The 25,872-nt window shown below is 39.1% G+C and overlaps 2 protein-coding genes across 4 annotated transcripts in view; one reads left to right on the top strand and one right to left on the bottom strand.

Annotated features, from left to right (window-relative positions):
* The window catches only part of LOC116331636 (frizzled-8-like), a 57,354-nt gene that overhangs the window by 21,300 nt on the left and 10,182 nt on the right, over positions 1 to 25,872 (top strand). The window lies entirely within an intron of this gene.
* Positions 17 to 21,658, bottom strand: LOC116331638 (cyclin-Y-like). 2 transcript variants are annotated; one of them, XM_031754384.2, is made up of 11 exons: positions 21,121 to 21,658; positions 8,294 to 8,368; positions 4,949 to 4,966; positions 4,630 to 4,664; positions 4,370 to 4,464; positions 4,245 to 4,280; positions 3,352 to 3,409; positions 2,878 to 2,997; positions 2,285 to 2,451; positions 1,749 to 1,911; positions 17 to 1,009 (listed from the first exon to the last, which is right to left on the bottom strand). In XM_031754384.2, the coding sequence occupies exons 1-11, from the start codon at positions 21,272 to 21,274 to the stop codon at positions 893 to 895; spliced, it is 1,038 nt and encodes a 345-aa protein (XP_031610244.1). In that variant the 5' UTR covers positions 21,275 to 21,658; the 3' UTR covers positions 17 to 892. The 2 variants fall into 2 exon arrangements, with proteins under 2 accessions (XP_031610244.1, XP_039457906.1); XM_039601972.1 differs by lacking the exon at positions 4,949 to 4,966.

Raw genomic sequence — 25,872 nt, 5'->3', positions numbered from 1 at the left:
AAACCTGGTGATTTGTGGAGTCATGTTACTGAAGGAAAACCTGGTGATTTTTGCTATACTGATACATCTATAGGGATCCTTTAATGTATTCTAGCCCTTTCTTTCTATGGTGTTTATTTCATTATCTACTCTCATTTCTCCTCACAATAACCGAAATGAGGAGCATTAAAGTCAATCGACATATCAACCAGACTACCTGAGCATAAAGAGGTACACTAGAACTGTAAACCTTGAATATTTCCAGAGAAGAAATCTTTATTATTCTTACTCCCATCAAAGAAATAAATAACCAGTAGAAAGTCCTGTGCTACACTACTAATTGCCAAACACGGTTGAAAATGTTGAAAAGTACTTAGAAAATAAATAAATAATACGCAGGGTTATCTGAAAGACAGGTTATTTAGAATCTCCGAAGCTAGTTAAAACCGAGAGATTTGTCTGGACAAAACCAGAAAACCGAACTGAGACTTTTTACACTGAGACAGGTTGACAATGCCATGTCCTCAAAAGTTTCAGACTTTTGTCTTGTCCTGGATTTCCTTTATACTCCAAAACTAGAGTTGTCTCCGAATGTCTTTGAATGGTTGACGTGACAACCAGTAACTCCCTTCCCTCTTACAGTACAAAACTATCGAGGCACTATGAAGGCATTAAGTTAAAGTAGAAACACGTCTTGTTCGCTTAATCTTCTAAAACTACAACTGTAGTTTGCGATTCTTGACTCCAGGTCCATTGGATGGTGCCAGGTTACACTCACTGTTCCAGAATGAAGCTTTGCATCCTGGGTCCATTCACACTGAAACACTTCCATTGAGCATAAACACACGTTTTCTCCTTCAGGCAGCGTCTGTAGCACGATGTCACTGTTCACTATATGACAGCATATTAGTGGTTAAGAAAGGATTGCAGGAACCCATCGGATCCCGCATAGATTGTCCATGCTCGCCGAGCGCTTCCTGGCAGCTTTCCGCACATCTTTGTACTTGTCATCACATAGCCTGGAGATGGCCTGCAAAAGGGCATAAAGAAATTTAAGATATTGTTGTCATTTGGCTGCATGCAGGGCTTTTATGTGATAGAAGCATTAACGTTTTAGTTTCTAGAAAACGTTTCAAATCTTTTTTTAAAGTAAATAGTGCAATTTGATGCCCCTTTACACATTTCCAATACACCGGAAGATCTGTAAAGGTAATTGTCCTATCCTGGTAAACTGGTTTTCTTCACCTCTGCCTCTTAAAAGGGAGTTTTTCCTTCCTGCTGTTGCCCAGTGCTTGCTCGTAGTGGGTCGTCCGATCATTGGGGTTTTCTCTGTATTATTGTGGAGTCTTTACTTTACAAAATAAAGCACCTTGGGGCTATACAAATAAAACTGAAAGGCCAGTCAGCAATTAGTTGCCCTGATCAGTCAGTGACACCTCCAACATGCACAGTCTCTTTCAGTCAGCAGGCTCTACAGGAGCAAAGTCTCTCCACACTACAAAATTTTATTTTTTTTTAGTTAACTACTTTTAATAAATGCAGTACTTGGCTTATCCCTTTAGTTCCCTTCTCTATGTTGCTAACCCTGAGAAACAATTGTGGCAATCGGGCAAAGCTGAGTTGTTACAGTCTGGAACAATTTATAACTCCTATATTTACTGGCTTTGAGTTTCTTTATTTTCATCGATTACTAATCAAGGGGAAAATGTAGTAATTTGATGGATAGAAAAGAAAGAAAAACATTCGGATGGAAACCTTAACGGTCTCACCTCCAGTTTTTGAGCCTTCTCCCTGCTGAGCGGCTCCAGGGGGAAGCTGAGGTTGTTCGACTCTGAGAGAGATCGCAGGTCAAAGTAGTACTTGGCGTAGACGCTGGACGGCACGTTGATGTTGAACTGCAGCAGCTCCAGAAACTGTCGCTCCAATTCATTCCTGGTCGCATGATCATACAATTTCTGTGTCAGTGCACTCACCCAGTGACTTTTTCAAAATGTTTTCTTTGTGATATCAAGAAGAAAAAACGCCTCCTTGAAATCACAAATCATCCTTCAAAGTTCAAAGTTAGGTGTTGTTGAGTCTTTCATTCCCTTTATGTATTTGTTTGAAACCTTGAGGATTTAAACCCATGACTTGATGGAGAAGTTTATCACACCAAATCTCATGAGCATCGTTCAGGTTTTTCTCAGGCTGCTTGTCATTTTCTTTTGTCTTTTTTTAAATTTTACCCAGTCCCCAACCTACTCCTAATTCAAACCTTAAATCCTAAATTTCAAGACCATTCCCATCCTTAATGCTAATCACTCACATGTCCTCCACTGTGATGTCCTTGAGAATCTGACAGTAGTCGACATTCCAGACAGCTTGATCGTCCCAGACTTTGGAAGCCAGCAGGATAGCACCCAGAACGATCCTCTTCCAGTTTCCTGGACAGATGTCAATCTCTGCATAGGTCAGGAGCCTCTCCAGATAAACCTGCACAATCACATGGATAAAGACTGAAAACTAGATAGAAAAACAAAGCAGCAGACAATCATTAACATGGAAAAAAACAGTTTACTAACAGAACCTGATTTGATCTAACTAATAGTGGCAGGAGGTAAACGACTGTTTTTTTTTTTCCCTGTATGACAAACTACATTCATCACTGATCTCTCAGAGCCCACAATAGTCACATGCATCACAGTAGTTATGATGCATAGTCTCATCAACAATTTGCACACATGCCTGGGTTGTCTGAACATATCAGGCTGCAATTTCCCCGGGGGCCTAAACACAAACTGTGTGCACACAACTGAAAGGTCCATCTTATCTCACCTTAGGGGCAAAGTGTCATGAAGATACCTGTTTTTTTCTAAAAATAGATTATTTAATGGCAATACACAAATAAATAAGCCTCACCAGTGTGACAATTGCACACTCAGCAGTGAGCTGAGCAGCACTGAACAGTGTCCTGACAAAACGGTAAATCTGCTTCTGCTCCGGATCGTGTTGATTGTAGTCCGGTGGAACCTCTGATTTCTGGATAAACGAAGGGAGGCAGAGATTGGATAAAAGAAGAACAACCATCAGGGAAAGTGAGAAAAGTGGATGATGATGGATGACAATTTTGCGAGGAGGAAGAAAAGCCAAAACAGAGAGTAGGGTGACAAAGACAACAAGGCATAAAGAAAAGAGCGGAAGTGAAAATGAAGCAACAGACGGTGAGGGTGAGAGCAAGAATAAAGGGTTTAAAATGGGAGAGAAAAAAATCTTAACACACAGAACCAGACTCTACCAAGGTGCATTAAAAATACAATAGAAAATCTGACACAGTTTTGTCAAAACAAGCAGCAGGATAGTCAACAGATTTAAAAATGAAATCGCTTATCTTACCGAGAGAGGGTGAAGCTTCTCATCAAAGATATCTAATAGCGTCCCACCGTCTGCATCTCTGGAAAGGAATAAAACATTTTTTTTCCTCTTTTCTATCCGTCCACTTTCTCAAACACTCATCCAATCCAGGGTCAAAGAGCCTGGAGCCTATTCCAGTTATCACAGATCGACAGGCAGGGTACACTTCAGTCTGCTAGCCACAGTGGGCTACTACCGTGGCAAAAACAGAGATGTTCACAAACTGTAAATGCCTTGGAGTTTTGGGTAAAGCGATACATATTAACTATTTTAAAGTAGGCTATTATGGCTACGTTATGGATAAAGATCACTGCAACTGAAACAGTTTCAAGATGAGTTTGAACAGCTTGAAGCTTCCTTAAATCCAAAAACACAGATCACTGTCACAGAAGTATACATTCGTCAAGGTCCTCCGTTTGTCATTACGTGGGGTTTGGAATTCTTTACGTGTTATTCTGGGACTTAAAGTTTAGATTTGTTTTGTTTCCAGATTTTGTTTAGCAACGTCCTTATTTTTTCCCTCCAGAATTAGTTTGTTCTTATTTAGTCTTTAGTGTCGTGTTTCATGCCTTCTTGTTTCAGTTCTAGAAGTTCTTCATTTCCTGTTTTATTCCTTTGAATCTTTCAACAGTCCAGACATCCTTGAAACTGTGACAAGATTAAACATAAGTACAGACTTCAAACTGTGCTGAATTTTAGATGTAATTTTGTGCATTCATCATAAAAAGCTTAAAAAAGACAGAGAAGCACAAATAAACCGTCCAGAATAGGCAGCAGTTCTGCATTTAGATTTTGGGATAAACTGAATATATTGTACTTGATATCATCTGCCCAGATATTAACTGTCAGCCTTTAAGTAACATGAGAATCCTTACCTGTTTTTTATATGGTAGTATATTGCCAATGCTACACTGTAGACAGAAAGAAATGTTTATATTAATATCAGAAAAGCATGTAGGTTTAAAAAAAAACCCATATTTTTCCTTCCTGGTGTTACAACCATTTGATGGTGTATTTGAGGTTGGGCTGGCTGACTGTGTTGTCATCCAGGAAGATGGTGGAGCAGGAGCTGTATTTGCGCCTCAAAGTTCCGTGCTACAAATACACAAACACGCGCACAAACAAAAGACTGTTAATAGAATTCACATGTTTTGGTCTCATCTATAGCATGCAAGGGTAATGTGCACAAAAAGAATAAAGAAGAAGAAAAAATATCATGTTTCAATTTTTGCAAGGAAGCAGAAAAATCTGTGCACTCACATTATTGATGAAGAGACTCTTTCTTTTCTCCCGCACTGTAAAAATAAATAGAAGACATTCAACATCTGTAATTTTTCCCAAAATGCCAGAAGCAAAAAAAAAAAGCCAAACACAAAAAACACCAACTAGAAGCCTGTAAAACACACTAAACACTATTAGCAAAGTGTTAATAGCAGCTAGCAAAAAAGGTTGCAATAAACTGCTGAGAAAAGACAGTTAAAGGATGTGTTAAAGGGTAAAAGTAAAGACAGTGAGCTGCGACACAGAGGGGGAAATGTGCAGTTTTGCCACTAGATGGAGACAAAGTTACACTACTCACCAGTCCTGTATGCTACCTCTGAAAAAAGAGGAACCAACAGAACAGGCTTATTTCTATGCATGAGAGTCACTGATTCACTTAAAGAAACAAACAGCATACATTGTAGGGCAAGGCAAAACGTCCTCATAAATGATCATCAAACAAGCATTTGTAATGTCAACATGTTAATGCTTAAATATTCTAATATGGTTTGGGTTCTGATGACAGTGAGGGCATCCTAGAGGGTCGTGAGATACATCTAAGGGGTCCAAATAAATCCTTACAAGAGAGGAAACCTCTGATAAAGTCATTTATTGTTACTTTTTGTCTCACTTGGCTTTTCTCTGGGAACAGCGTCAGCACTTCAAGTACTAAAATAAGTACCTGGGACAAAAAGATCATTCTTTAAGTAAACTTCTACTGCAAACGCAATCTGTCATAAGCAGCTGAAGAACTTGTCCAACATTTTTAAGCCAAGTGCAATGAATTTTAAACAAAATACAGGGCTGTGCAGTCATGAGCCATCACTCATTTCTTAATATTTTGCTTTCAAGGAGACAGATATGTAATTCTTTTAAAGTGGCCTCAGGCAATAGTTTTCCAGTCCTTCTAAAGGTCTTCTTTTTTCTTGTCTTTGGACATTGGCTGCTTTGTCGCTCATTTTTAGTTCAGCCTTTGTATAATGATGATTTTCTGTATAAACCAGTTTTAAATTGTGTCTGTAGGCACGTTGTTAGTAGCAGTCTGTTACAAAAACACATAATTTGTTCCCATTTTAGGTGAAACTAAGAAACACGCAGTAATAAAACTGTAGTGTTGCACCAACAAGCAGGGGTGTAATTTCCAGGGGGTTAAGGGGGGTTATGACCCCCCAATAATCAGACCCAACCAATATAACCCCCTCAATAAAATTATGAACTATCTTGCATAAGTAGGCTGTTGATTTTCTTTACTCATTTCAGGTATTACCAGCAAAATAGTTGCATGTTTAATCATCTGGGAATTTACCCAGATTTATTTACTTATTTAGACAGAGATCTTGACCCCCTCCAATGTTCAGCACAAGGTGATTCCCAAAAAGAGGAAAAGGGGCAATGACAAATGGACAACAAACATAACAAAAGGCAGCCAATATCCAAAGAAGCCTTTTGGAATATCCTTCAGGGAACTTGGGTTCCTGAACACCACTTAAAGAGAGTTTAGGCTGTGCTGAAGAATAAAGGTGGTCAAATATTCAAACATTGGCTTTCAAGCACACTGAATAGTACAAACTCTGCTTTTGTCTTACCTCTTGTATTTCAATGTGAATTTGCACGTTTCAGTAAAATGCTGCATGTTTTTGCATTTTTCTAACTAAATATTAAGAAATGAGGTGTTGGTTGAGACTTGTGCTCAGTCCTGTATTAAAGGATAGAGCTAGTGTTGCATCGTATTTTTAGTACAAAAGATAATATGAAAAGACCAAAAGCAGACCAAGTTAAAACAAATTGCAAACACTGCTTTTAAATTTGGAGCATTTCTGGATAATAAAACAGCTCAGAGGCACAAAGGCTTACATCACTCTGTGACTGCATGGCCAATATCAGCAAGTATAATTTATTTAACACTGATGTCTTTAGGGGATTTGTTGACTTCAGAAAAGAAAGCTATAAAAGCAGCAGTTTTATGTTTAAAGCCACAAAAAAGAAGGAGTTTGTCTCTAAATGTTGGCGATATTAAGCAATAATTATTTTAAAAAACTCACACATCTCACATCATTTTATTCCTTCTTTGTTTGGAGGAGGAACATTAATCAAATGTCACTTGGAAGTTCTCTGCATGAATAAGTTCATATGCGTGTACAAAAAGAAATTCAATCCAATATAAAATATTAAAAGGCATTAAAAAGCAAGCATCTTTAGTTGTTTCTGAAATTCCAGCAACAACAACAACGATCTCATGCTGGGACGTTAATGGATCTTAGTAACACTTCCTCTCTATATGTGCGAGCTTTCCCCAACAGGATGCTAAAAGTCTCAGTCTTAATGCAACAGCACAAATTCAGCTGGCTGCAAACATTTCCCTGATCAGAGCTGCTGTGTGCACTGTCTCCAGACTTTTTCCAAACCCTCTTTATTGTTACTGCATTTGAGCAACTTGCAGTGCTGATAACAGGAAGTGCAGCGTGTCAAGCTAATGTCAATAAAGCCAAAACTGTGTTCTGAACTATACAACACTATCTGTATGTTTTTTGCAAACTGTGCTTTCTAAATGTTGGGTTTTTGTCTTGTTGTATATAATTACATCAAAACTAAACACTGGAAACCTGTTACATGTCTTTCAGCTCCTCCCTTTAGGGATCATCACAGCAGATCTTCTGTCTCTGTCTCACATTGTCCCTAACATTCCTCCTTGTCACACAAACCCTCTACATGTCCTCCTTCACTACATCTATGAATCTTCTCTGTGGGCTTCCTCGTGTCTTTTTTGCTTGGCATCTCCACATTCAACATCCTTGGAAATCATAACATCTTCAGCTCCACCTCCGGTCTTCTTGCCGTCGTCTCCAAACCATACATCGTAGGTCTCACTTCCATCTTGTATTTCTTTCCTTTCACTTTTGTTGCTGTCTTTCTGTCATAAATCACCTCTGACACTCATCTCCACCCGCTCCACCCTCCCTGCAGACTCTTCTTCACCTCTCTTGTGCACTTTCCGTTGCTTTGGATGTTTGACCCCAGGTGTTTGAACACATCTACCTTCAATAACAACTGACTTTCATTCCTCTTCTCTCCACTGCACACCTCCACCTCTCCAGGCTCTCTTCCACTTGCTCCTGACTCTCACTAAAGATCCCAGTGTTGTCTGTGAACATCATAGTCCACGGAGACTCCCGACTAACCCTCATCTGTCAACCTGTCCATAACAATTGAGACAAAAAGGGACTCGGAGCCAATTCCTGATTTAATCCCAAGCCCACCTTGCCATCTGTCATTCCTATCATACACCTCACCACTGTCTTGCTGCCTGACTTCTTCAAGCAGTACCACAGTTTGTCTCTTGGCATCCTATCATAAGCTTCCTCTAGATCTATAAAAAGACACAGTGCAACTCTTTCTGAACTTTTTCTTCCTCAACAATTAACAACTGAGTATGTTGCTAATGTGATTAAATTATTCTTATTTACCAGAACTGATAAACCCTGATTATTCAGGTTATTTACCAGAAAAGCGTCTGGACTTCTGCTTAAGTTCAAGCAACTTAAAGAAGTCCTGATCCAAGCCCTTAGACTACGATGACCTGATGATGACTGACTGAGAACCTTCACAGACCTGATAAAAGACTAATTTCCTGTTATGTGAAATTCTATAAAGCCGAGCTACTCACCGTCATTCTGTGATTTGCTGAGGAATATTGTGCTCGCCCGTGGATGGTCTGATGGATTGTACTCCATGTTCAGCTCTGTCAAAAACAAAGAGCAAAGAATATGTATGCTACCTGAAATATCAAAAAAAAAACAAAACACGACAGTAGAAAACACACAATGTTTTTCGGTGCAGCATTCACACATGCTTCAGATATATGTTGTGTTAAGTTTGCACAAATGCTAAACAAGGCTGCACATTAATTAGAGCTTGTCGCAATTATTACCATCACCATGCAGCTACTTTCAGCTTATTCACAATGGGGTCCCACAGCAGGTAGCCCTGCATGTTTCATTTGGTAGATTTCTATGCAGGATGCCCTTCATGAGGCAAACCCAAAAAGGATGTCTCCCTACAACTACACATCTACAACTTCGATGTATAAACCGATATTATTATCAATATATTAGCATGCAAACACTTCCATGTTATAGGACTATAGATTCCTACTGATGCCTAATACTGCAAATGAAATTAAACTCGAAGGCTGCTCAGAGAGCACTCGCTCCTCCAAGCTCATATTTTGCATTTTTAAATGTATTGTAATATTTTCTTCCTCTGTTTTACCTCCTTGCCAAAATTCTGACAACCAGCCGTGCAACGTTTGCCGACAAGCACTCATCACTATAACACACCTCTGGTCGGGCTCCTTTTTTGTAGTGGCAGAGAAACCAGCAAATAAGAAGACTCGCTCTTAAAGGATGACTAGTTTAGTCTGATTTAAATCACAAGCGTTACTCTTGTAAGTCTGTGTGCGTTTTTTGTTTTTTGTTCCTCTACTCTAACAAATCCAAGCATGAATCATTCCCATCCAGGGCTAATCTGGATTGCATCATGGCCTAAAGGCATGGGCCAGCGAGGCATTTGTGCGCGCGTATTATACAGCAGAAGGACTCAGAACAGATGCCAAAAAATCCTTTCATGCCTTGTTCATTGCCGATAACATCAGCTACTCTGACAACAGAGAGCACAGTTGTTATGAGTGAGAAGCTTTCTCTCTTCAGCGAGCGATCATTTCCACAGCCAGCACATCTAAAAACAAATCCCGGCATTCGAAATCACGTGCGTATCAATCATATGCATAAATAATTGAGAGTAATTGAAGTCAAATGACAAAATTGAATAAGCAACACCAAAAATGACACCGATACAGCATCTGCTATTATTCACTTAACTCGTCACTACAAATCCTGTAGTGTCCTGCATCAAATGAGAAACATTTTACGAGCCTGTTTTTGGTGATGTCAGCTTTTAAACATGCCCGGCAGGCAGTCTGCACTGCCAAATGTTCTGACTCCTACATTATGACAGGAAAAGCCCCAGATTGAAATCCAGACTATTTGATTATAATGCAGACAGTGAGAGGGACACATGGTTCATCATCTATCCCAGCCACAGCAACTGCTGGACTATGAATGACTGCTGGTAAATTAAAATGAGAGCAAAACAGCTGTGACACAACTGCAGTAACAATTACACAGCTAATATGTTTTTGAACAGGTCTTTCTAACAAACCTACCTGTGCTGCAGACTCTGTTCTCTCTAACTACAAACAGCCATGCTGAGCCTTGTTTAAATTGCTTGAATAGTTTTGTACAGGGAGAAGCAACTTTCAATTATTACAGCTGTTCTGCAAAACAGCAAAGACTTTGACAAACACCTCCTGTTGTGTGCAATCAAATAAAAAGTAAAAATAGCTAACATGCAGGTAGGATTTACTAGAAGCCTGTTATATAAGTCTGCTTAGTTTAAGCTTTTTCTGTCCATAAAGTAACAACTGAAGTTCAAATGAACTCTAGTTTGATCTTAGGAATCGGCCAAAAAAACAGCATTAACAGATGAATTGGTTGATGCCGAAAGGTTACGCTAATCAGCGATTCATTTTATTCATGTATTCCAGAATAATATTAATCGAATTAGGCGTCTCCTAATTAGTTCTGGCTGTGCTGCTGTTTCCCCTGCTGCTTTCTTACAATATACGGCTGCACATGTGATTTGGTCTCGCTAAAAGCCTCAGAAATCCACCAGGGCGAATGGACCCAGCTTGGATTAGATTTGTGTCAAGTTAGCACCTTATGTAACAGTAGTCAGGAGTAGTTTAAATGGTAGCTTAGCTGGTTTTCAATTTGTCTGAAACTTAAAAGAAAGCATGCCAAGAAAGCACAAGGGTGCAAAAAATATATATGTTAACTTTAGCCCAGTGAAAACAGACACGGGACAAAAAAACACATTAAAACATAATAAAAGAAAGAAAAGCATGTTTGTGTATTTGAGAGTGGATGAGAAAGAGTAGAAAAGCATTAAGTAGCAGTCCATTCACAATATATTTTAGTCAGGCCATGATGCACGAGAGCTGTAGTTTGACTTTTCGCTCACTTTCCTGCACTTGTGATCACAGACTTTGACCTGTTCCCAGTATGTCAAAGTCATACTGCCCTTTCTATAAAGATCAGACTTAGCAATTTATTTATTGCAATTTTTCACTGTGGAGTGATTTCTCACAGGTACCACTGCTGTGTCAAATATATGATGCATGCGTCAGTCTGAGTCTTCCAGTCACACACAGCTAACTCTGCTTTTTACTGCGGTCTGCATAGAGAACAATGGTGGAGCCACTGTCAAGAATCTTTCCAGGAAACCAGTAGGTCTGGGGCAAGGTCACATTAGTCAGCAGGACTATAAAATATAGCAAAAAAAAATCTATCCATCCATCTTCTTCTGCTTTTCCAATTCAGGGTCGATGGGAGGCTGGAGCCTATCCCAGCTGCATTAGGGTGAGAGGCAGACTGGTGTCCAGCCTTCCACAGGGCTGACACAGAGAGACAACAGCTTTCACTTTTCTAGTTGTTTCTGTGGTTCAAAGATGATGTAACATTAAACATCGTTGGTCTCACAAGGTCCTTGAAGTGTTTTTGACTAGCAGAAGCACTTTTGAATCAATCTCACAGGACCTGTCCCTCTAGGCCAACCTGCTGGATTTCCCGGGGTGTACAGTAGCTGGTGTCATGTGTTGACACATGATATTCACCACCTCAAGTAAACTTTAACGGAGAGTTGTGGTCTGCTTTGGCACACTGAAACAGGAGGAGCTCAGCTAACCTATCAGCTGGCAAACCTACCTGTCTGTCTCACTACTCTTACATAATGAATTAAAAACAGGCACCATGCTTTTAACAGGCCAGTCCACTACTGCAACACTTCCAACACTGTGTCTGTTTTGCTACTTTTTAAACCTTTTTGAGGAAATATTATTGCAAAAAAAGGGACGTAATGAACCCTAACGTATAACTACCTGCATCCATTTTTGTAGAAGTACATGTTATATGCGGAGTATTGAGTGTGGCAGCCTCAGCAACAATGTACTGCTGTTTTGTTTTAAGGACACATTAATGCTAATAATTTCTCCAATTCTGCTCTTTAAGTCCAACTACTTTCTATCTAATAGCCAAAAGCTCAGGCAAAACAAAAATCTTCTGGTCCTTTTCATCCATTCAAGGTAAATATTTATTTTTATGCCTTCAATAATATTAATTTTACCACTGAATCTAAATGCCAAGGGTGACAGTTTGGTTCTTTTACTGCTCATAAACTAAAACTTATAGGTCCTACCATATAAAACGAATTTAATAAATGTTCAGACAAGTTAAGACTGGCTGTTTGTTTTTTTTTAATTAATTGAAATCTTATTGGACGACTTTCAGTTTTAAATAATAAATTGAGTTCTTCTTGTGAAGCACATACTGATGTTTATCTTGAAAGTTACTTCACAAATTCATTTTTACTTATTTTACTTTACTTCTTATTTGTATTGTGGCACTTAAGCTTCACCCATGACTTATTATCTTATGACCATGTCTACACTAAGAGCAGCTTTGCCTCTGTTAACTTTAGAGCCTGCCTGAGCAGGATCTAAAGTTCACTGTTATGAATGTGATGCCACTGTTATTGTTGGAGTCTGTGGTAGCATGAAAACTCACTCGCTCCCATGCAGACAGTAATTATGGTCACTGTTCAGTCATGTGTATTCTTTTTTTCCTCTTAGCAGAGTCGTCTAAATTCATGTACTGTACATGAATGTGTTTAATAATAAATACATGCTGAGGTGAAATCGCTTTCTGAAGGACCTTACCCACCGTTCAAACAGCAGAGTAAGGGATTTCTGAGTAACAGCATCACAGGAAACAACATTTCCCACACTGCCAAACTCTGCATCAAGTAGGGTATGAAGTTTCCTACACACCTGCTCTTCATCAGATAATGAAACACAGAGCGGCGCCATGTTGAATAAACTGTGATAGGTCATATGACCATGACCAGTGATGATAATATTCAAACAGAACCGCGTATTACATTGGAAAAATAGTTAATAAATGAATCATCTGCGAGTAATACCTATTGTCTTTGCATGAGTCATGAGACTAACTAGAAAAACAAAAAGGAAACTTATAAGAACAAGTACATGAAGAATTACATCTCAACAAATCCAGAAAAGATTTGGTACACCTGATTACATGTTTTAAACCTACTCAACCAATTAATGTGATTTATGATGGCGCCGACCATCTTTATCAGGCCTTTTCATTGCGTGATGAAGAGAGGGCACTCTTAAAATGTCCAACACCGGCACATGCATTAAATTAAAAAAAAAAATAGAGTTCTGCAGTGTGTGAGCAGTTTATTCTTTTCTATGTTAGTTTTCTTTTTTTGGTCCTTTTTTCATTTTTTTGGTTTTGTTTTGGAGTTTTTTTCAAAACCCCGTCCACTATTTGAACAAACACACACTGACCACTGGCTTTGAGTGGTATCAGACCAAGTTAAACAAACAGGACTTGCACACACGCACATGGCTTCATATTCCCAGGAGAGAAAGGGGGCACTCCCTGGGAAAGCACTGATAAGCTTAAGCATAAGCACACACACAAACGTATACACACACAATCACATCAGTAATGCTATAGGGACTACTACGGACAAAAATCATGAAGTAAGATTTATTGGAGATAAATTATCTGAATTTCAGGAGTGGGACCACACCTCCAAACACGCCCCTTCCGGGTCTTATCTAATCTATATATGACCCCCAGTTCTACAAGCTCTTCGTTCTCGTTTTCGTGCCCCACCCTTGCTCCCCTTTTTTCAATTCTTTCATTTCTTCACTTCTCGTAGTACACGGGGATCTGCCAGGCCCGGGAGCCGCTGCCAGTCCCCATCGAGGCCCCAAACCGCAGCTCAATTCTTGATTAAGCCACTCGCCTTTAAAACGCTGGCAATCCTAAAATAAGGATGTGGGCCCAGCTAGTAAATTAAATTTTGAACTTTTTTTGACCATTTTAGGATTCTCATTCGCAGACAACAGTGCATCATTACACTCCCAGTAATCATATAATGGTCAGTGTTTCAATTCACTGCAATCTCGTTAACAAAAGTAAAATGAATAAATAAAACCAACCAGCTACTGATTATTAATCTCTCTGCTAAACACATCTTCATTACACAATACACCTCGATTTGTATTTCATGACATGCTGAGAGATTCATCAAGAATCTATGCACGGATCAGTGTGCTCGACCCTATTTTCAGCTTCGTGTAGCATCAATCGCACATTCAGGCCAAGATATCACAGACTGAACCGAAACATGTTGACATATTTCTATTTATTCCCTCCTTTAATAATGACCAAATTCTATAAGTACTAGTTTGGGAAATGAGTTACAGCAAGAAAGATAAAACCTTTATAAGTAAACGTGTTGTGGAAGACTTGTCAGTTTGAAAGTGCTTTTGATTCTGATTAGCTTTATAGTCAAGAGCTGACAGCTTCCTCTGAGTCCTCATTAATTTAAATGAGACTGTCTTTTAGGAGTTTTCTGCCTCAGGAGCTCAAAGCCAGCAGACCTTTCTGAAGTGATAATTAGTGGGATGAGGTGGTCTTGATGTGTAGTGGCAGACAAATTGCTCTCTCATTACTAGTCAGCAAACCGAACAAGTACTTTCTCCTTCAAAGCGACTCTGAATGGACTTTTTTTCTCCAAAGGAAGAATAAGGGTGCCTAGTAATCTCTTTCTTTGTTTTACAATATTTTAACTCCTTTATCTGAGTCGTTTCAGCTCTGCAAACATGTTGAGCTGAGCCAGTCATCTGTCCCTGGGGAAACACATGACTGCTAGTGCTGTAAAAATAGTAATGCTTCTTGATGTGGAAAGAAGTGGATACATTGAATGTTGTGCCACTTCAGCAGTATTCTGTAATGTTACTCTTCTTAATGTTTTTTTTATTTTGCTACACAATTTCAGGAGAAAATAGAAATAAAACAACTTTGTTTTCATCTCTTTATATACTTCTTTTGCATTGCAGTGCTTTATAGCACTGTTTGTCAGAGTCGTCACCACGATGTTTCCTGATTCTTGGTTCTCTCTCATGTCCATCGAGTCCTCTTATTGTCAAGAATTAATCCTGATTTCTACACACAGAAGTCAGATGACATTTCCAAAGAAAAAAAGAAAAAAAATCGACATTCAGATAAAAATTATAACTCAACTTTTCAAACGTGATTTCCATTTGGTAAATTTATATCTATTTATACACATAGCAGAACTGGCTGCTAAAAGCACTAAAAATGTGTTTCCTGTCTAAGTTTCATTTACTGATGGCACACCCATGTCTACATCAATAAAACAAATAAGTCCTCTTCCTCTTATGAGAAAGCTTCACAGGGCAAAATGTGCTGTTTGTGGAGCCTGCTGTGAGCACATGAGGAGCAGCTGATTTGTTTTTTTTAAGGATCTCAGTTGGTGTGTGGTAATAATGACACACTTAATTAAAGTGTGTCCAGTTTATTTATCTTGTTGTTGTTGCCCTGTACCCTTCCCACACTAACTAACCACTTGATCAGTCATCTTTCTCCACAGTTGCTCCATTTTAGACGTCAGTGCAAGTATACACTCACCAAGCACTTTATTAGGTACACTTTGATAGTACTAGACTGGAGTTTGCCTTCAGAGCTAATTCTTTGTTGCATAGATTCAAAAAGGTGCTGGAAGCATTCGTCACAGATTTTTGGTCCATACTGACATGACGCAGCTGTCATACTGTTGCTGCAGATTGGCTGCATATCCATGATGTGAATCTCCTGTTCCACCGCATCCTAAAGGCTCTATATTGGATTAACCTCCGGTAACAGTGGAGGACATCTGAGCACAGTGAACTCATTGTCGTGTTCAAGAAATCAGTTTGAGTATATCATCTCATCTGTCCTCTTCTTTATGAGAATAATCCTCTTGTGTCTCATTTGACTTCTCTCGTTTATTATCAGCTGACTTGACTTTATCTTTTTTAAATGTTACACCTCACTACTGGCTTAAAATGAAGTTAAAATTGAAATGTCATGTCTTGCCTGTCTGTGTAGCTTTGTTCTCAGTCTGTGTAAATCAGAAAAGAGAAACAATAGAAAGAGCCCCAATGACTGAAATGTATAGCAGAATAAAAGAAGGGAAAGGGGCTGGAAGACAAAGACAAACTGTGTGTCTGTTGATTACGTGTAGTAAATAGAGGTTTAGAGAAAACTAAGGAGGTAAATTGGTAAAAGGTTAAGCTTTTGGTTTTAGATTTTCAGTGTTTCCTGCTCACCTCTCTGGTGCCAAAATCAAAAGATTAAGCATATTATTACCTCACGAGTGCACACAACCCAAACAAAAGGAGGCTTTATTTCAGTTAGGGCTGTATGACCCTGCACAAAACTAAAGTCAAGTCTCAGAGCCACGTCTGTCTGCATTTAACCTTTGCCCCTTCTTGTCATCTTTTCATCCTTTTATTCTATTAACCATTTGTGTGAACCTTGGTTGACAGTGTTAAGACCTAAATGAAAGCGACCATGATCTTTACCTGCCGAACCGTGGACAAGGAAACAAATGTTCTGCTATTTTATAGATGTAGATGATTTAGATATAGATGTAAAATGCCTATACACATATGCATCTTTGCTTCTGCATTAAGAGATATATATTTAATGATAACATAATAAACTACCATAACACCAGGTTCATCAGACTATCTGAATTTGCGCTAAATCTTTAAAAAAATATATATATATTTCCTTCCACCCTCCATACTCCTTACCTAAATATAAGCATGTGAGCTGATGCGTGATGCCTTACAGAAACGGAAAGAGTCATTTTAATAGAGAAACACAGACAGCTTTGTCAAAGAAAGACAGATCACATGACAGCTTTCTCTCATTCTCACTTTCGTTATCTTTTCCCTCCAGGACTGGTGTCTCGCTATAAATGCAGAATGTTTTCACAGCACAAACCACATGTCAGTTTCTCAACATTTTAGCTTCTATTTCAGGCTTTAAGCCAGCTTTATCCCTCGTGAGATCACAACAGCTAAAAAAGTACAAATGTGAAGGAGCATTGGGCCTGTTCAGCGTGAAAAAGATAAAAAGCAGCAATAATCAGTGTCATGTGACATGCTTATCTTTAAAACTGGTGTTATGAAAGTAGGTTCCAAACCAGTATAAGGAGAACTGCACCAAAATAAATGCATCTTTGCTTGTCAAAATAGCAAAAACTGAAATTCTCCTTAGATGTCTTTTCTGAAACTAGCTAGCAGCTTAGTTTAGGACAGCTTTCAAGGCCCCAGGTTAGTGAAATGATGGTGTTATGTAGTGAAGCGTTTATCTGTCGTTATAAACAGAGCATGCTGGGAGGTCACTTCAGGACTCTAACACTAAAATCCCCCAAGTGACATAATAGCCCACACTGACTCAGACACAACTGTTTAAGGTTGAGGCACTGGAAAAACATCAGTCAAGCTATCGAGATATTTTAATCAAACTGAATTTCCAAGAAGGGCATTTGGTCGTTCCACGCCAACTCACCTAGTTCATGTCATGGGGAAAAAAATTACGTGAGGACTTTATTCAGTTAATAAGACCAAGCAAAATCATACAGCTCTACTTCAAATACTTTTTTGGACATTTTTTAATACTCTGGAGACAATTTATAAGACCTTCCAGTTCTATGATTATATATGTTTTATATACTCAAGAGTTGGAGACAATCGGAAGGTTGAGTTCGACCTTGGACAGTCTCAGTTCTGTGATTATATATGTCTTCCTGGTGGTCAGAGGTGGCGCCAGGTTTTCAGTATGGTGACCACCTGTGTGAATGGGTGGATGACTGGATATGTAAAGCGCTTTGGGTCCTTAGGGACTAGAAAAGCGCTATTACAGAGCCATTTACCATGTCTTCCTGCACTAGGGGTGCAGGAAGTGTTTTTCATATGGTGACCACTGAGCCTTTCGTCCAGCTTCAACAATCCCAGCACGCTTCCCCTTCAGATCCTGTGTTCATCACTGAGTCGCCACCACGTCGTTTCCAGATAAGTTTCTCACGTCCATCTAGTTCTCTTATTGTCTAGAATTTCTCCTGATCTCTACACACAGAAGTCAGACGCAATTTTCTCCGAGCAAAAAAGAAAAATCTGAATTCAGATAAAATTATTACTCAACAAACATGATTTTCCTATTAGTTGTTCCTCTCCAGATTCCTCAAAACCAAAGTATTTAAAACAACTCAGGCTGACCTATGCCTGCCAAAGCCTGTCAGCGAAAGAGCTCAAACACTGTATAATAATGGTTTTCTCTTGATTATCTTGTTTTCATAATCAGAGGAAACCATAATTGCAACTGGGCTTAAATTTAATTACAGTTATGGTTTCCTACCATAATAACAAACTCAAGATAGAAACATTACACGTAATCTCCTCCGAGTTTATTTCAATAAATTAATTTTATTTACTGTTACTAAAAATCTTCTCTGATAAGATTACTATGCAGGGGAACACGATGATCTTTTCTTATCTATCTCTAACAGTTTGCATAAACAAAACTTCTAATTCCCTTCTAAGCAGCTTGAAAGGCTCTGATGAAAACCACCGCGCATCCTCAGATAACCTCTGTGCACCAACACAACATTTTCTCATTTCTGTGAACTTTGAATTCAAGCACAATTAACTTTTTGCTCAGTAGGAAGAATAATCAACCAAGGGCTTTAAAAATTGAGACATTCTATCAGCCTGCTAAAGTTATAGGAAAACAGCCACAAGCATGGATGACATCATTGCTGGTTGTTTGTAAGTCAGCTGAAAGAAACAACAATTGAAAAAAAGCACATTTCTCCAACAACATCAGAGCATTTCGAGCTTCATTCAGATGTATCAAGAATCAAGGGATAGTAGTTAGTTCATGGCCAAATGATCCGTCAGATCCAACATTAAATTAAACACCAAAGAAAATCTGCTGGTTCGACAAAGACGACGCGATCTTACGATGTTACGATGAGCTCTGGGAAAATCGTGATAACAATTTTTCTCTTTTAATTAAAAATTAAAGCAATAAGTGACCCTGACGTCCCTACATGTACTCCCATTTAATGCTGCAAAGTCAGCCCATTCACTAAGAGGCACGTGATGATTTGAAAGCAGAATGTCGTGCTCTAAATTGAGGCGTTAATTCTTGGCAATCAACTGTCCCTGGAGGTTTCTTCTATCTCCTCTGACACAGGCTCACAGCTGCCTCTTTTTTGGGAAGGGACGAAGACTTCTTTCTTTTTTTCTGATGTTGCAGATTCTAATGAAGCCCACTAATCTGTCTGTGAATTCATAACAGTCCGAACACATTAGACACGCTCCGGTTTCAATCACCGCACCGCTGAGACAGACGGCCTCTCAGCGCGAGTAATCTTTATCCTCACCAGAAATGACAGTCGACTCTCTGAATCTTCATCATGGCTCTTTTCTTTCTGTTAGAAAGAGCATCTGGCTCCACGCTCAGACAATTATGCATCCGATGAAAGCAACGATCCAAAACATATTTGGGGGGGGGACTTCTTGCACTTCTCTATGCAATGTTTTCAGTGATCTTAAAGCCGCCTTGTCACTGATACTGAAGATATATTATCAACATTACCCTGCTGTAATGCAAAGCACTCAAGTCAGTAGTCTCCACAAATGCCATACAGAACATAAGCTGAATCTTTACAAGAGGAAGTGACATCACTGATCAATAAAAGGCAGGTCTCTCACCATGCTGACTCAGTGCGGATAATGAAGGTCAATAGGCTTCCTATAGCAAAATATGTAAGTGAATATGGCTCCAAATGTTTTCATTTCATGTGCACTCAGCCCCAGATTGCTCAGGTTTAGATTTTAGACAACAGACACGGTTCTTCTAATGTGCTGCTGAGATGTTTCCTCTTTCAGGTTGTTTTCTGCTCTTCTTGAGCTTTGCAGTTATGCAAAGATTTGGCAAAAGAAATCAACACATCTAAAACAAGATTAGATCAGCAGGTGAGAATAATTTCCTCTTTTCCCGCCTCATATGATAACCCGTACAAAGTGTTCCTGGGTGAAGATCCTTTATCAGCACAGAACTGTAAACATGGCAAAGAGGAAAGAGGAAAGATGATGCTATCAGATGTGTCAGGGCTCTCCAGCAAGTAGTGGCAAAATGTATGACTAAGAATGAGCACCTACTATGAATGTGGGACTTCTTAAAAAAGCACAGATAATGAGGCTGTATCCTGTATAACATGAATGCAGTTAATGTGGAAGAGGATTCAGAACTCTTTGATGAGCAGGTCAAATAAATTAAAAGTGATTAAAAATGAAAAAATAGGTCAAATGCATCTGTAAACATGGAAATTCTACCTCTTTACGTGACCCAAAGCAAATCAGGTGAAAATACAGAGCAGATACAGGATTAAATACAGCTTAATTTGTGCACCAGATAAGTTAGCAGCCCTTGAAAAGAGCATGTCCTTGTGTGGCTATGCCTTGTTAGACTCCATATTTGAATCTATAGTGGTTGTTGTTATGAGAATCTTCCAAAGCCAGAGTGAAAAGGTTACAACTTATCTGACAGACACTGTCCTGTAATACAGTGTCTAACAGTTTCATTAAAACAACGATTTATAAAACAGTTTCAGATAAGCTTGTCAGGGACATAGATTGTACAGGGGGGGTGATTTTGTACAGTTTTTGAGAAAAACCATTTATATGAAATGGTTTGCTGTTGGATGGAAATAGGCAGCCCATTTAGTAGCCACTTTCCAGTGTGAATGGGTCAATTGTAATGCATATTAGCATGTGTCAGTGGAGGGGGCTGCGTACCATGCTTGCAAAACAAAGACCGGCACAAAGACGTCTGCCCTCGTGAACAGGATGTTCTCTGCAGCTCCATATCTCTCTGCAGTGCCACATGAGAAGAAAATGCACACAGAAAATACTTGCATGTGCCCGGCTGTACTGAAGATTGATACGTCTCTGCAGTCAACTCAGTATTTTTTGACACATGAGTAGTGCGAGCAGAGGTGGATATGTGAAAGCTACAGATTAATCTTTCAAGATTTGAAAATGGGTGTGACATGTTTTTATTATGTTGTTTTTTTTAGTTCATGAGGGTCCTTTTTGCCTTTACACTAAGCAGAGTCACCAGAATAGAAAAGGCTCAAAACTTTCCCACAGGAATAATAAAACAGATGTTATATGACAGTTCTTATTTTCATTAGTTTACTGCACCTAACTGGTACATTTGAATGTTTCACTCCATGTTATTATTATTATTAGCTGCATTTCATTTATACATAGGTGTAATTAGCTTCAATTAGGCTGTACTTGTTTGTTCAATTCCAAAAATTCATACCAGCCATAAACTTTTATCTTTTATCGTCATGGCAAAAAACGCAATGTTGACACCTTAAACAGTTTTTTGTTGTTGTTTTTTTTTTTACCGTCAACGTTCTCCCTGTCGCTGATGTGCTGCAGGTTGCATCCCGTCTCCTCCCTACTCATATCCGACTCCTGGTGGTACGACTCCAGCCTCGAGTGGGCATTTCTGCGGAGCTTGGGGCTCCCAGACACGCAGCAAGAGGTCGTGCTCCCCATCTTTACCCGTTCACTGCGCGTACAGGCAGGAGCTGTGCATATAATCTATCCTTTCCGTTTAAAACGGAAGCTGAAACGACCCCACCGAGCCGGTGAGCGTAGATCACGAGAGCGCACTGGAAACATCCATCGTAGCGCCCACAGATGCTGTCAGTCTTTGGTGTCCACGGTGAGGCTGTCACGGGAGATGAAGATGACACTTCTCTAGAAGCCAGAGTAAATAACGGGCCGACCTACCACCGCTACCCCAGGAATCGTACAACCCGGAGCATCCCGTGCGGCTGATGATGTGAGCGACGACGGGCGCACGGTGATGTCTGGATCGGTGTTGAGGCTGGCTGTCAGCGCGATGCAGCGACGGGGAGGGTGTAAATCCCGAGAAAAGGTTCCGGTTCAAGTGGGTGGATACAAATTTGACAGCAAAGAGAGAGGCTAAGGGGCGAGAGAGCTGATTTAATGATTTATTATTGTTAATTAATGATGGTATTTAATCCCTAATGCCGAAAGGTCCATTTATCTACGTCTGTCTATTAATCCACGATTAAATAGATGGATCCATCTTTAGGAAGCAAACAGAAATTTGCAGGTTTTTACATAAATACTGTGCAAATGAGGTGTTACACGATGGTTTGTGCCTATGGGTTAATTTTAAGGAGAAATTGTCTTACTGTGACAGAATGATGTTAAATCTTTATGTTATTGTAGGCCAGGTTAAATGAGGCCAAGTTCAATGATCAGATGAAAACAAGAATTTTATAATCATTACACTCATAAACTGTTTTGTCGTTAAAACCTTCTCCTAGCTCTGTGAAGCATTGGGCTATTTTGAATAAGTACAAACGAACAATTAAAACAATTAAACAATTACATTTAAAAAATCGTGTGTGGGTGGCTGGGAGTGAGGAGGGTGGGTGGTAGCGTTGAAATAGGGTCATCTGCTGGCCAACTCCTGGCAATGCAGGACTATATGATACAAAAAACTTAAGATGGTCAACAGTCAAAGCACAATGAAAAATACTCAGGACTGAAATGATTTTATTCACAGGTTAAATCTTTTATTATTAAAAACAGATGATTTGAAATAGTAAACCACGCCGTCAATCATTGTGCATGTGTGATGTGAACATGAACCACATTTATGCACAGATGCATCTAATGTATACAAGAATCTATGACAACTTTTGAGTGTGTACAAAATTAAGCAGTGTTTCCACCAGAGTGCAGATCAGGACCAAATTATCAACTTAGGGTAGGTTATTATTTAGTCAGAAAAATCACGCTTGAAATGGTTTATTACAGCAGCAGAATACAGTAGAGTTGGGCACCCAGACTCAGAGTCCATCACTCCAAATATGTTACATTATGAAGCGATTACGTCGGTCACGACAGATGGCTGCTCCTCCCTGAGCCTGGTTCTGCTGGTGGTTTCTTCCTGTTAAAGGGGAGTTTTCCTTCCCACTGTCACAGAGTGCTTGCTCATAGGGGGTCATGTGACTGTTGCTGTTCCTTGACAGTTATTAGTCCTTGGAGAACCAAATGGAGAAAGTACTCGTCATTCTCAAATAACACAACATTTCTTTACTGGGTTACATTTTGTCAGTGATTTTTCCGTGTTATACATTTCTGCAGGTGAAAATGTAGCATCATAGTGCTTAGAAAATAAGCACCTACAATCAAGCAAGATATAAGAAATAACACGTCATCTGAACACAAAGGTTTAATCAAAAAAAGTTTGACAGAGATAAAAAGTGAGAAATATTTTTATATACTTTAAATAGCAACACTTGAGATAACAAGCACTATTCCTAGCTATCAGTTGGTTGTATATCACCGAATGTCGCATCTTTTTCCAGGAATACTTTGATTTTGAAATCTCTGTGTTCTCCAGACACAGTGAACATTACAAATAGCTCCTGCTCTGACTCAGTTACACATGAAAAACGAGGTAATTATTTACAACACATTAAAAAAGGGAGATAGAGTTGAATCTGTGTTTTACTTACATCCATGTACACTAGGCCAAACTAAGAGACTCGTAATTTAGCACCAAATCGATGATCAGAAACATTATTTCTTTAACGTATATAAGGTATAATGTTTTTGGTGCTAACATTAAAACTGGGACAAGGAAGGGATCAGTATTAGAAAATCTGTAGACAAGAAGTTTTTTTCAGGTGCTGTCAGTAAAATAATTTTGTTATAAAAACTGAATCAAATGTGTTTTATAAGTTCTGGTAATTTTTTTAACACACGAGGGCCATTGACATTTTTCAGAGTAAAAAATAAATCATTAGTATTATTATTAGTATTATTATTATGAGAGGGTAGTTGCAGTGTCGTGTACTGAACAGCAGAGGTCCGTCTTGACTTCTTCAGTGGAGGCGCTGTTCATGTTGTCAAGGTAGTGGGCCCCAGCTTACTGGTAGGCAGCCAGTCTCTAGGTGGAAATTTCCACTCAAGCCACACTTGACCAAAGGCCATGAAGATGTTTGAAAAGAGTGATAATGAAACATTAAATAGACTCCCATGCTTAAAAATTTCCATTTTGGTTTGTTTTTCTGTAAACAGCATAAAAGTAGGGGTCATAAACAGCTTGGCTTTAGAGTTTGGGTAAATTGTTCCACAAGTTTGACTTGGAATTTGTATATTTGCTCTTTAATTAGGATGTTAATATGTGTGTAAGCTCTAAAAAATATTTTTGGTGCTGCGTCGTTGGGGAGTTGCAAAGTCTTTTCATGTACAGCAGTGTTCAAGGTTTCCCTCAGAGGCATTTTTCTCCGATCTGCGTGTGTGTGTGTGTGTGTGTGTGTGTGTGTGTGTGTGTGTGTGTGTGTGTGTGTGTGTGTGTGAGAGAGAGAGAGAGAATAAGAAGATGAATAACTATGTTTTTTGGCAGTAAGTGTGTGTAACAGAGAGTGAAGCTGTATTTCAATAGTTGAATTGTCTGTCATTGTCATTGAAGTTGAATTCACAGTGCAGAATACATGTGCATGCATAATTCATTTTGGTGAGTGTATGAGACTGCAACATATGGTATAAGGTGAAGGGATCAATCCAATTTAAATTAAAAATCACACAGAATTATGTGTGCTTTTATCACCATCAACCCCTTTGAGGTCACTGTTATATTGCTATGAGGTTGCTATGGAAACTGTCTTCATTTGCATCCACTGTTAAGAGTAATTTCGTTCTAAAAATTTTAGTTGGCTCATGAAGCAGCTTTTTAGCTTCATTATTTGTCTGTAGTTTGTTTTTATCTTAAACTACACACTATAAATATGTGTCTTCAGAAGAAAGGTATTATTTAAAACATTTGTTTTCTGCCCTCTTAGAAGATGGGGTTTTTTTTTTTACATTCCATCTAATGTGCTTTGACGCAAACAAGGTTTATTACTTTCCAAAGAGGAACTAACCTTTGCTTTGCTCGGGGAAGCAAAATAAAAGCCGAGGTTTGTTACTCTTCAGCCTGCACATTACATAATCTGTGACCTTTAGGTGCTGAAGGAAATTTTAAACACACTGCCCCTGCCAATAGAGTTACAATAGGATATACACAAAGACAAACTGCTACTCTTTTACAAGGAAAAGTACTAAAAACCTTTAGGAATGTCTTGGTGATACAGTAGCAACATGCTTTATAACTTAGATGCTGAACTTAAGTGCAGCATCAAGATTGACAAGGCACTGGTTGCTTGATTTGGTACATTTTAGATACAAAGAAATCACTTTAACCAACAAAAAGATGAAACAACTAACATAAAATCTGCCCTGCAACATCACTGAAAATAGACTACAACACTGAGACTAATGAGCCAAGCTGATCTTTATCACCGTGACCTTAAACTGAGCTTAGTTCAGGCAGGTCAAACCTCGCCCACGGTCCCAGTATATCAGCTCAGCTTAGCTAATGCCTCAGCCGATCCAGTTCTGTGCATCCTGCTCCCAAATCTCATACTTCACTCGTGATAGCCTTCTTACAGTTGTTGCTACCTCTGCAAGCCATTTTGCAGCCCTCCTCCACCCCCGCTTCCTCTTTTCACGGAGTTTTCGATTTAATCAGTGTAAAGTCCGCAGCCAGTGTTGCTTATGTTTTCATGCTCCACATGAAAGTGTAGGGAGGTCCCAGAAGAGAGCCATACCTTCGACTGTAAATTACTGCAGAATGAAATATCAGTCTTCTTATGAGAAAAGTATGCCTGACTAGCACGAATGAATATGGCAAATATTTCCCATCAAGGCTTTTAAGTTTTATCCTTTTATTTGCAAAACTAAACACAGTGCAGATGTTAGCATTCAAGGCATAAGTGCTGTACTATTTGCTAACACAGCATGCCTGCACTGCAGAGGTAGATGTATGCAGTTACCTAACTGCATTGAATACTTTAGCCTTGAGGCTGAAGTATGTGTATGCCGTGTTCATATTGTGAAACTGACCTTTGTTCTATGAGGGCTTTCACAATTTTGACATACAAAAGCAGCGAATGAAAGCAAGTGAAGAAATGAATAGAGAAAGTACAATATAACAGCTACAGTGTGCACAATATTCCATATATTGCAGCTCTCTGTTGGCTCCTAATTTCTGAAGTAGTCATAAACAT

This window comes from Oreochromis aureus, linkage group 18 (assembly GCF_013358895.1).
Source record: "Oreochromis aureus strain Israel breed Guangdong linkage group 18, ZZ_aureus, whole genome shotgun sequence".
Lineage (NCBI taxonomy): Eukaryota > Metazoa > Chordata > Actinopteri > Cichliformes > Cichlidae > Oreochromis > Oreochromis aureus.
The sequence above is the reverse complement of the archived record's forward strand: the minus strand, read 5'-3'. Positions and strand labels throughout refer to the sequence as shown.

Bases quoted from the DNA above. Each gene is read 5' to 3' on its own strand.
- LOC116331638 (XM_031754384.2), bottom strand. From the start codon at position 21,274: ATGGGGAGCACGACCTCTTGCTGCGTGTCTGGGAGCCCCAAGCTCCGC. The intron at 2,998-3,351 runs GTAAGATAAGCG...TCGTTTATCCAG, and splicing joins AGAAGCTTCACCCTCTCTCG to AAATCAGAGGTTCCACCGGA. The intron at 1,010-1,748 runs GTGAGACCGTTA...GCCCTTTTGCAG, and splicing joins AGAAGGCTCAAAAACTGGAG to GCCATCTCCAGGCTATGTGA.